The 11930-nt window shown below is 54.2% G+C and overlaps 1 protein-coding gene and 1 non-coding gene across 2 annotated transcripts; both read left to right on the top strand.

Annotated features, from left to right (window-relative positions):
• Nucleotides 1-657: 657 nt before the first annotated feature.
• Nucleotides 658-731, top strand: TRNAR-UCU. The gene has a single exon. It is a non-coding gene; the product is annotated as a tRNA-Arg (tRNA).
• A 3930-nt stretch (nucleotides 732-4661) lies between these two features.
• On the top strand, nucleotides 4662-9793 carry LOC117008924 (glycosylated lysosomal membrane protein). The gene is made up of 6 exons (XM_033083061.1): nucleotides 4662-4738; nucleotides 5869-6126; nucleotides 6310-6492; nucleotides 7307-7525; nucleotides 8193-8470; nucleotides 8969-9793. The coding sequence occupies exons 1-6, from the start codon at nucleotides 4667-4669 to the stop codon at nucleotides 9135-9137; spliced, it is 1179 nt and encodes a 392-aa protein (XP_032938952.1). The 5' UTR covers nucleotides 4662-4666; the 3' UTR covers nucleotides 9138-9793.
• The last annotated feature ends 2137 nt before the right edge of the window (nucleotides 9794-11930 follow it).

Raw genomic sequence — 11930 nt, 5'->3', positions numbered from 1 at the left:
CTGTGTCAGGGAATTCCTCTTCTTGGATTGCACTGAACACCTCCCCTGTCACAGGAATTGAGGGAATTTGGGAGCGAACAGCAGCCTGCCATCTGTGCTGTTCAGGGATTCCAAAAGCAAGCACTCTGACACACAGTTTGATCCATTGTTAATAGGTCAGTGGCTGTAAATGGACCTCTCCTGTTGTTTTGACATCATCATTTTTTCCCAACAGCAGAGGCACAATGTTTCTTCATTAAACTCTGCCTGGCAGCTCGCTGAAAGGAAACCCACGGTAGCTGCTTTCCCTTTCATTCCTCTGCTCAAACCTCAGCTTCTCGGCAAGCAGAGCTCCCCTCCCCATTGTCAGTGCTCTGAGCTAAATCCTCTTTCATGTTTATCCCCTGGCTAGCAGTGAGGATGCCGTGGTGATGCTGAGAGATGCAGCAGCGAGCTCTGCTCCAGGATTTCGCTGAGCCCTCAGCCGATGCTGCAGCGAGGCGGATCCCAGCCCGGCTTTTTGCTGCATCCCTGCTGCTGAGGGAGATGTGCAGGGTGCCTGGGGTGGCTGCTGTGCCCCCCATGCAGGGAGGGGGGATGCTGCAGGTGCTGCAGGTGCTGTGGGTGCAGGAGCTGTGGATTTTTCAGTTCTGGAGCCGACGCTCCCCTCACGGTGAGGTCTCTGTGGCGCAATGGACGAGCGCGCTGGACTTCTAATCCAGAGGTTCCGGGTTCGAGTCCCGGCAGAGATGATCTCCAGGCAGGTGTCTCTTTTCTTTTAGTGCCATTTCCCTGCCAGGACCCAATCTGGTCCATTTATAACATTTGCATGGGGAGGGAATGGCTTTTCCTGGCACAGCTGATGGGTTTGACATCCCTGTGCTCCCTCCTTCAGATATTTCTCCTCCATCATCTCCCCCTTCTCTCATTCCTTGTGGTATCTCCTCCAAGCAGGTATTTTAACCCCAGTGCTGTCCCATTTTTGAGAATTTATTCCCAGGGGAAGTTCTGTGCTCTCCAGCTGGAGGGCAGCAGGTCAGAACCTTCTGGTGGCATTTCCTGGGATAAATGGGGTCATTTTTTCACGTGTGTGGTCTCTGATCTGAATGTCCACCTTGGCAAGTTTGTACTCTGAAACGGTTTAAAACTCCCACAGGGCAGGGTTAGATGGGATATTGGGAAGAAATTGTTCCCTGTGAGGGTGAGCAGCCCTGGCACTGATTATTCCAGGGATGCCCCATCCCTGGAAGTGTCCAAGGCCAGGCTGGATGGGGCTTGGAGCATCCATGGTGTCCCTGCTATGGCAGGGGTGGGACAGGACAAGTTTTAAGGTCCCTCCCAACCCAAATCATTCCATGACTCCATGCTCTCTGCACACTTGCCAATCCCCGGATGCTCTCCCATTAACTGGATTTCTCCAGTGGAAAACCAATCCATCTCCATCACTGGCCTTGCCTGGTTGGTTTTTCTCCTTGTGGTGTCTGTGCAAATGCTGGAGCTCAGCTTGTTTGGAAAACCAAGCCCTGGTGGTGCTGGAAGTTCTGCCCCCATGTTCATCATGGCAAAATTCTCATCATTTCCATCACATCCAGGGGAAAAGGCCAGAAGATTATTCTGAGGCTGGAACCCCCAGAGTGCCACAACCTGCAGCTTCAGGGACACCCCTGGGACCCAAATCCAGGCACCAGAGCTGTCACTGCTCGTGTGGGACGAGCTCTGTTCATCACTTCACAGCACATGGAACTCCCAGTCTCTCTCAGAATGTCCTGCAGCTCCTTTTTGGCTTTTCCAGAACTTCCATCAGTTCCAGAACATTCCCAAACCTTCAGCTCCTCTCTGTCTCACCAGGTTGCCCTCAGGTGTGCTGCCCATGAGGTGAGGAGCTGTGAGGATTTCTGTTCTCTGTAAAAAAAGATAAATTCTCCTTTGGAAAGGGAAAAAAAATCAGCCAGATGTGCTGAGGAAGGTGAGGAAATTTGAGAAATTAGTGCCCTCAGACAAAAACAGTGGAATGATTTCATGGCAGTCCTAGAACCAATAAAATGATGGAATTTTCTCCTGGCATTAAACCCTAGAATTTCAAAAATGAGGAAATGCTCCCCTGGCAACCCTAGAACCCACAGAAATGGTGGGATTTTCCCCTGGAAATCCTAGAAACCTTGAACCAACAAAACCAGTGGAATTCCCCCCTGAAATCCTAGAAGTGACACAAAAAGGGTGGAATTATCCCCTGGCAAGTCTAGAACTGGCAAAAATGGTGCAATTCTGCCATGACAACTTTAGAAACAAGTAAAACCAGTGGGATGTTCTCCTGGTAACCCTAAAACCAAATTAAATGGTGATTAAATGGTGAAATGATCCCATGGCAACCCTGGAAGCAACAAATACAATGGAATTATCTCCTGGTAACCCCAGAACAGACAAAAACAGTGGAATGATTTCATGGCAGTGCTAGAACCAATAAAATTATGGAATTCTCTCCTGGCATTAAACCCTATTATTAATTTTAAAAATGGTGAAATGCTCCCCTGGCAACCCTAGAACCAACAGAAACTGCTGAGAATGCTCCTCTGGAAGTCCTAGAATTGACACAAAAAGGGTGGAATTCTGCCCTGGCAACCCTAGAAACAAATAAAACCAGTGGGATGTTCCCCAGGTAACCCTAAAACCAAATTAAATGGTGGAATGATCTCATGACAACCCTGGAAGCAACAAATACAATGGAATTCTCTCCTGGGAGCCCTGAAATTTTAAAAATGGTGAAATGCTTTCATGGCAGTCCTAGAACCAACAAAAGGATGGAATTATCTCCTGGCATTAAACCCTAGAATTAAAAAATGGGGAAATGCTCCCCCGGCAATCCTAGAACCAACAAATACAATGGAATTCTCCCCTGGCAAACCTTGAACCAACAAAACCAGTGGAATTCTCCCCTGGAAATCCTGGAAGTGACACAAAAAGGGTGGAATTCTCCCCTGGCAACACCAAACCCAACAAAAAAACAATGGAATGCTTGTTTGCCAACCCTAGAACCAACAAAAGCTCTGGAATGTTCACCTGGAATCCCAAAAACCAACAAAAAATGTTCTGTGGTGACCTGGGGGATGGAAATGGGGTCTGGGTTGTGGGGATGGAAATGGGGTCTGGGTTTTCCTGGGGATCTCTGCTGTACTCAAGAGTCTCCAGTGTCCAGGGGGGTGGCACTGAGGGGTCTCTGGAGTTTGGGATGCTCCAGAACCCTGAGGATGAAACTTCAGAGACCCCAAAGGTGCAGAAGCTGCCCAGAGTGAGGTGGAGTCTCTGCTCTCCACTCAGTTCTTGGGTTGTCTGGAGTTTCTTCTGTTTTCACTCAGAGCCAGGATTAAAATACACAAAGGAAACAGATTTTCTCATATTTGGGTTTGCTTGTTTATAAAATTTTACTTAAAAGTACAGAAAGTTCAGTAATAAAAGTGAGCAAAATGGAGATGAATCCAGCAGGCTACAAGCTGAACAGTGCAATAGAGAATTAACATCTGTATTATTTATACTTTTAAACCAATAATTAAATTCCTGTGATTCTCAGTGTGGCGCTAACTGTCCAACCAGAAACTACAACCTGAAACTGTGAAGAAGAAGAAGAAGACCAAAAGAAACACTACCCCAAATTCTCCACCTTGTCCCATACCTATTATTATATTATAAAATCTCAAATTTAAAATCCTTCACCATGTGAAATCACACACTTCTATTTAACTACACACCCGTGATTTTAACTCCACTCAGATTTGGAAGCCTTCTCCAAAGCCTCAGGTCAAAAGTTGTGTTCTCCAGGGGGTCAGAAAGCTCAAAAATCCCAAATTTCTGGGATCCAACGTGCCTTGTCCTGCTGGATCCATGTGGGGGTGAACTTGGGGGGATGAAGATGGGGGTCTGTTATAAATACATATTTATATTGGCTTTTTGCAAATATTAAAATAAATACTATATGTGAAATGGTTTTTAAGGTACAGTTTTCTTTAAAAGTAACATAAACTAATAAAGTGTTTTTGTATTAAGTGAATTACCTGCCTGGCTGAGTAACACCTGCTGATACAGCAGTTACCAGCACCAACCGCCGATAAAAATTAAAGACCACGGCCCAAATTAAAACTAATTTTAAAAACAAATAAAAACCACAGCCAAAAACCACGCATGCGCTGAAAAAGCAGGCTCAAGAAACAGCCATGTGGAACAGTTCCTGAAATATGAAAAACAGGGCGGTACCGGGGAGGTACCGGGGCGGTTCCAGGGCGGTACCGGGGCGGTTCCTGGGCGGTCCCCGGGGCGGTACCGGGGCTGTTCCAGGCCGGTCCCGGGGCGGTCCCAGGCCGGTCCCAGGGCGGTACCGGGGCGATCCCCGGGGCGGTTCCAGGGCGGTACCGGGGCTGTTCCAAGGCCGTTCCGGGGCGGTTCCAGGGCTGTTCCGGGGCGGTTCCAAGGCGTTATCGGGGCGGTCCCGGGGCTGTTCCGGGGCGATCCCCGGGCTGTTCCAGGCCGGTCCCGGGGCTGTTCCGGGGCGATCCCCGGGGCGGTTCCAAGGCTGTTCCGGGGCGGTTCCAGGGCTGTTCCAGGCCGGTCCCGGGGCGGTTCCAGGCCGGTCCCAGGGCTGTTCCAGGCCGGTCCCGGGGCGGTCCCGGGGCGGTGCCTGGTCGGGGCCGCTCTCGCCATGGCCGCCGCTGCGGGGCTGGCGCTGCTGACCGCGCTGCTGGCGGCGGCCGGGGCCGAGCGGGACCGGAAGGTGAGCGAGGCTGGGGGTACCGGGAGCGGGGTACCGGGATCAGGAGTACCGGCACTGAGGGTACCGGCACCGGGGGTACTGGGCTGGGGGTACCGGCACTGGGGGTACCGGACCGGGGGTACCGGCACTGGGGGTACCGGACCGGGGGTACCGGGCTGGGGGTACCGGGCTGGGGGTACCGGACGGGGTGCGGAGCTCCCCGGGCTCTGCTCGGAGCTCGTCCCCCTCCCGCCCCGTTGCGGCGGTGCCTGAGACCCTCCCGCTCCCCCGGGAATGTGCGAACCCCGGGACAGCCGGGTTGGAGCTGGGATCACCCGGTGCCGGTGACACGGGGACATCCAGGGGGATTTGGGGTGTCCCCAGAACGGGACACTCCGTGCTGGCCCAGGGCAGCTGTTCCAGGGATCTGCCGCCCTCAGCGCGAAGTTCTTGCTCGTGTTGAAGCGAAACTTTTGGATGACCTTGTGTGGAGCAGGGGCTGGGCTGGACCCACCGAGATCTCCCGGAGATCAAACCCTTGTGGGGTTTAGGGATTAAAAGGGTTGAACAGGGAGGAAAAGGGAGGAAAAGCGGTTCACCGGGGCCTCCCACCGGGCACATCCCACGTGGGGCTGGAGCTGAACCCACCTCCCACTCTGTCCTGACACAGGGACCGGGGTGACCCCTGCCCTGCCACCCAGGGCTGCAGTGACAGCTCCCAGGGCCACCCAGCTCTGTCCCTCGTCTCCCCTTCGTCCTAATCCAGTGGGACCAGCGTGGATGGAAATGGGCTGTGGGATGTGGGAAGGGGCTGTGGGATGTGGGATGGGACTATGGGATGTGGGATGGGGCTGTGGGATGTAGGAAGGGGCTGTGGGATGTAGGAAGGGGCTATGGGATGGGAAGGGACTGTGGGATTGGGCAGTAGGATGGGAAGGGGCTGTGGGATGGGAAGCAGCTCATAGCTGCTCCCAAACCTCCGGCTGTGAAATGCTGACCTGTGAAATGCTGACCGAGCATTGTTGAGCAACACCAGGGCTGCAGAGTCACGGGAGCCGAGGCAGCTCTGGTGTCCCCACCCTCCTGTGACTCTGGGGCTGTCCTGCCGGGCTCAGAGCCACCCCCAGCACTGTCCCTGTCCCTGTTCCCAGGTGTCCATGCAGTACAACCCCGGCTGGGACAACTCCTCTGTGAACCTGCTGCACGTGCAGGCAGTGGGGCCCAGGGACAGCCTGCACTACGTGTGGAGCAGCATCGGGGCCCCTGCCGTGCTCCTGGTGGCCACCCAGAGCCCCAGCAGTGCCCTGAGGGTCAACTGGAGCCGGCTGCTGTCACCCAGCCCTGCTGGAGCCATCTGGATCGAGCCTCCCGACAGCGTGGTCTATTCCACAGCCGTGGTGTTCACCAAGGTACTGCTGGCCAAGGCTGCTCTGGGACAGATGGGGGTGCAGAGGGTCCCCATCTCCAGGGAAATCCCCACCATTCCCATCCATTCCCATCCAGGGAAGTGTCTCCAGCCTGAGCTGCTTGGCTGAGGCAGCTCTGCCTTGTTCCCCGGTGCTCCCAGCCCCTCTCCCCTTCCTCCCCTGCAGCTGTTCGAGTTCAGCGAGGCCAAACCTTCAGGAGAGCTCTTCTACCCCACCTATGACCTGGCTGAGTTCTCCTGGGACAGCCTCAACCACACCCTGAACCACACAGCGCTCACGGCCGAGCTCCGCGGGGTCCCGGCCACCGACCCCGGGGGTGGCTTCTCCAACGGCAGCCTGGCATTCCGGGTACATCCAGGGGCAGAGAACATGGGAGTATCTGGGGAATATCTGGGGAATGTCCTGCCAGAGCAGCTCCTGCACAGGTTTAGAGGACAGGTGTCTGCTGAGAAAGGCAGGAGGCTCTCTTTGAAATGGAGAATGTAAACCCCCTCCCTCCAAATTATTATAATTTTGAAATCAAGGGGCTCTCAGGCAAAGATACGGGAAATAGGAATAACAGTTCTTTACTAGGAAAGCTAAAATAGAAATACAGTATTACAAAGAACAAACCTCAAACACTGACAATCAGAATCCAAGCTGACACCTGTCAGTCAGTCAGGGTGTTGGCAGCAGTCCCATTCCATGGTGGCTGCATCCTCCTGCAGTGACAGATGTGGCTCAGTTGGAGCAGAGGTTTTGTAGAAAGGTGCAGGGTTTTTTTTGAAGCTCCAGGGATGATGTGGAAGGGTCTGGTTTTCCTCTGGAATCCAGTGGGTAAGGGCTGCCTTGGTGTTCCAAATCTCAGATTTTATCTGGGTAGGAAATGTTTGGCTCTTCCTCCTGGCTGGAGCATCTCCCCATGGGATGATGGAATTTTATCAGCCATGCACTGGGACTCAGTGGCCATTAACAGGAGAGATCTCCTGGAGGGAGGATGGGTTGTGAAAAGATAAAGAACACTGCCCCAGCTGGTTTAACAGCCCATTAGCAGGGGATATCTCCCACAGAGAAAAGGGATCACTGCCCCAGCTGGTTTAACAGCTGTGATAGAACCCAGACTTTTGGGCACAGCCTAAGACAGCACCCCAGTGTCCTGTCCCCCTGACCCATGTCTCTACAGATCACAGCCTACGAATCCAGTGGCCGTGCTGAGCGCCTGCCCAGCCTCCTGCACACAGCAGACAGCTCCCAGGTGGAATTTGTCCTGGCTGGGGTGGCCCCACGAGGAAACAGCTCCCGCTTTGTGCTGGAGGTGGCCACGGTGGAGGAGGCGGGGGCGGTGCGGAGGCTGCGGGCGCAGAGATCCATCGATGACGAGTACACCCCCACCATCTTCGAGGTGAGCTGGGAGAGCCAAAACAGGGATGTGAAACTTCAGGTTGCTCTTTAAAATGCTGTTTATTGTGTCCAGGTAATAGAGCAATTCACAGACTGTGGGTGACAAGAGCCCAGCCCACAGCCTGTCAGCCTCAGGTGTGGGTTTGTCTGAAACCACTCTAGTTCTGGTTACAATGCATTAAATTCTTTTCATTGCAGAGCATCTTAAAACATGACAACTAATCAATACTTTTACCTATAGCCTCTCATAACTACTAACATCACCATATTCATGTTACTATATTCCAATCACAAAAAGTTTAAGCGAGAAGTTGTTTTTTTCAGTTTTCTCACAGTGGAAAATTTTGAGATCTTTTGAGACCAGCATGACATTTTTGTTTGCCTGTGAAAATATTTTTGCTTGGTAAAAACATCTTTTGGTTGAGGTGGATTTATCCTTTGCTCTGAGTCATAAAAACTTCTTTCAACTCATTTAATTATTGAGTAAGACTGGCTCAGCAATTCTTCTATATCAAAACTTGTTATCATTTCTATTCCTTCTTCACATTCTCCACTCAAAGATCTTTCTGTTACACATTGATATCTGTGAGACCTTCCTGTCAGACCCTCATTTCCCAGCAGTGAGAGGGCTGGCCCTGTGCTGGGGTGACCCTGCTGTCCCTCCCCAGGTGCTGTCCCTGGTAGCTGAGTCCCAGAACAGCAGCTCCACGCTGGGGTTCCTGCAGTGGAAGGCGACGGCGTACGGCTCGCGGAGCCCGCGGCGTGAGGACAGCATCCAGTGCCGGGCTCAGGGGCTGCACGAGGCCAGCTGGGGCCTGCCTGTGGCCACCATCCTCCAGGCCTACTTTGGGAACAGTTTGGGCAGCACCTGCACCATCAGTGCCCTCAATGTGTCCTTTGGGGGAGAGGAGGGAGAGGTGTACCGGGAGAAGAGATACCTCAGCTGGTGAGTGGGGTCTGAGGGGTCTGAGGGGATGTTTCTGTCACTGATGATGGGCAGAGGGGTCTGAAGGGTCTAAGGGGATGCTCGTGGTCACCAACCATGGGCAGAGGGGTCTGAGGGGGTGTTTCTGGTCAACAATGATGGCCAGAGGGGTCTGAGGGGATGAACCTGGTCACTAATGATGTGCAGAGGGGTCTGAGGGGATGCACCTGGTCACTAACCATGTGCAGAGGGGTTTGAGGAGATGCTCCTGGTTACTAATGATGTGCAGAGAGGTCTGAGGGGATGTTCCTGGTCACTAATGTGCAGTTTGGGGGACTGGCAGGTCACAGGGTTCCTCTGTTTATTCACTCTCTATTCCAAAGTCCTGAGTTTCCTTGTAACTCTCCAGCAGAGGCTTCCCAGCTCCTGGCAGAGCCTCATGGCTGGGATCTTGGCCTGACCCCCTGAAGACAGAGCCCACCCCAGCCCTGTCCTGAGCTGTGCTGTTCCCTCCCACAGGTCGGTGCTGCTGGGCTTTGGGGAGCCCCCCAGGGACACCTTCTCCCCGCTGGTGATCTCCATCACGGCCGTGGCGCTGGGCACGCCCCTGGCCATGCTGCTGCTGGGCAGCTGCGTGCTGCTGCTGGCTCAGAGGAGGCGCTACTCGGAGTACGAGCCCATCAACTGAGGGGGCAGGGCCCCAGGAGACCCCCGGGACCCTCCTCCCCTTCCCGGGAGTGCTGCCGGGCTCTGCCTCCCCTCCCAGCCCCGAGGGGACCAGGGTGACATTGCAGCTGTCCCACCTCACATGTCCCTGTTCCTCCCACTGCCACCTCCTGCACTGCGTTGTGCTTCCTCCCCAGATTTTTTCCTGATCCACGCAGCTAAGGGAAGCGATGGGGGGAGTTTGGTCAGGAAAATCTTCCTCTTCCTCCTCCTGCCAAGGGATACAACCACTGCTGTCCTGGCTGCAGGCCAGGGATTGGCTCCAGTGCCACTTGCAGGGATGCTTGGGCTGAAGGACAGCACTCCTCCTTCCCAGCAAATCCTGGGACTCACGGACTCCTCCCCGCTCCTGCTGTGCTGGCCTGGGACACAGGGACACCCAGGGCAGTGTCACAGCAGCTGCTCAAGCTCAGGTGTGTCCTGTCAGCTCATGGAGGGCTGCTCCAGCCTGGCTGCCCCACAGGGCTGGAGCCCAGGTGCTGCCCAGGTGGCAGGAGCCCTGGGCTGAGCGTGGCCTGGGGCTGCTCGGGCTTCTCAGAGGGATCTGGGGCCGTGCTGGGCTCCAAGTTCTCCATCACTGACTTGTCTTCAACCAAATAAATTGGATTTCTAAACACAGTTTCCTGGGGGAATGCTGTACTGGGGGTGAGGGGCAGGAGAGCAGCTCCTGGCAGGATTGGGAGGGTGCTGGAGCTCAGCAGGAGCCAGGGGAGCCTCTGCCCTGGGCTGAGGGGTGGAAGAGTCACAGAATCGTGGAATCTCAGCTGAAAGGAGCCCAGAGGGATCACCCAGCCCAGCTCCAGGCCCTGCACAGACACCCCAACATCCCACCCTGTGCTGGGAGTGCTGTCCAAACCCTCCTGGAGCTCTGGCAGCCTCAGGGCAGTGCCCAGCACCCTCTGGGGAAGAACCTTTCCCTAAAATCCAACCTAAACCTCCCCTGGCACAGCTCCAGCCATTCCCTGGGTCCTGAGCAGAGATCAGAGCTGCCCCTGCCAAGGAAACTGCAGACAGTGTGAGATCTGGGTCCTGAAAGAGGAACAAGCAAAAAAAACCCAGCAGAAAGTCCCAAACTTCCTTGTCAACCCTTCAGAGCAGGAAGCCCCTGCTTAACTACAGCCACAGCCACAGGAGGCCACGAAGGGACAGCAGGGGAGGCTCCATGGGGAGCCTTGTTGTGGTTTTTGGGCAGGGAACTGAGGTGCTGCTTTCTTTCTGGTTGCTCTGTGCAGGGCTGAGCTGTGTTGAGGATTCTGTAATAAAATAAAAGTACCACAGAAGCTGCCTGGCTTTTACTCCCAAAGCCTGTGTGTGCTGTAAATCCCTCAGGGAAGATTTCCTGCTCCCTTGGGCTGCTGTCACACAATTGGCATGAAGGGATCACAGGAATCCCAGACTGGTTTGGGATCATGCAGTGCCACCCTTGCCATGACAGGGACACCTCTCACCATCCAAACCCCATCCAGCCTGGCCTGGAGCACTTCCAGGGGTCCTTCTTTGGGAAGGAAAGGCCAGGGCAGGTGAGGAGGAGCAGCAGCTTTCAGTCCTGGCAGGTTTTGTGTGGGAACACCCCCAGGATGTGTTTGGGTTTGGAGGAGAGAACCCAAATTTGGGGGTGGGCTGGTGTGCCCGGTGCCAGCATGGGTGGGCAAGGTGACAAACTGCTCTCCTTGCTGAGGAATGTTGGGTTTGTCTTTAAAAACCAGCTGTGGGTCTGCTGTGAGATAAAACCAGCACTGAGAGATAAAAGAAACAATGGGATGGATTCCACTGATTGATGAATGGAAAATATATTTGCCTTTACAAACAAGAAATTGGATAGTGAAAAATGAAAGAAGCAATGGGGAAAAACCATGAATTCTATAAGAATTCAAAATGAAAAGGGAGGGTTTTACATGAGAGGGGAATCTCAGGTATCAGTGTTTGGGAAGTCTGTGCCTCTCAAGTGCCTCAGCAATGGGGAAAGAAAGAGAGAAATGCAGATGGGAAATTGGGATAAAAAGGAGATGAGTCCTGCAAAAATCTGAGAGATCCCAGGGGATGCCCCATGGCCTTTCCCTTTATTCAAATAAAGCAAAAGGGACTCCTCTGTCTCCTTTTTAGACATAAACCTCTGGTGTCAGGATTAATTTTCCTGACAATGATGACAGTAACAGGAGCCAGGGAACAGCTGGAGCTGTGTCAGGGATGTTTAGGTTGGATTTTAAGGAAAGGTTCTTCCCCCAGAGGGCTCAGGCACTGCCCTGAGGCTGCCAGAGCTCCAGAGTTTTGGACACCAGGGTGGGATTTTGGGATGTCTGTGCAGGGCCAGGGCTTGGACTCACGATCCTTGTGGGTCCCTTCTCACTCAGGATATTCTGTGATTCTGGACAAGTGGAGATGAGCAGGGGGGGATGGCATCCCTGAGGGGAGCAGGATGAGGGTCTGGGGACGATGGTGTTTCTTCAGAGGGGCAGGATGAGGGGGCTGGGGGCAGTGCTGTCCCTGGGGATCAGGATGAGGGCTCTGCCCGGTGCCGTTCCCATCCCGGGGATCAGGATGAGGGCTCTGCCCGGTGCCGTTCCCATCCCTGGGGATCAGGATGAGGGCTCTGCCCGGTGCCGTTCCCATCCCGGGGCAGTGTGAGGGCTCTGCCCGGTGCCGTTCCCATCCCGGGGCAGTGTGAGGGCTCTGCCCGGTGCCGTTCCCATCCCGGGGCAGTGTGAGGGCTCTGCCCGGTGCCGTTCCCATCCCGGGGATCAGGATGAGGGCTCTG

Source organism: Catharus ustulatus, chromosome 30, assembly GCF_009819885.2.
Source record: "Catharus ustulatus isolate bCatUst1 chromosome 30, bCatUst1.pri.v2, whole genome shotgun sequence".
In the NCBI taxonomy this organism is placed as follows: Eukaryota; Metazoa; Chordata; class Aves; order Passeriformes; family Turdidae; genus Catharus; species Catharus ustulatus.
This window is presented reverse-complemented; position numbering and strand designations above follow the sequence as displayed.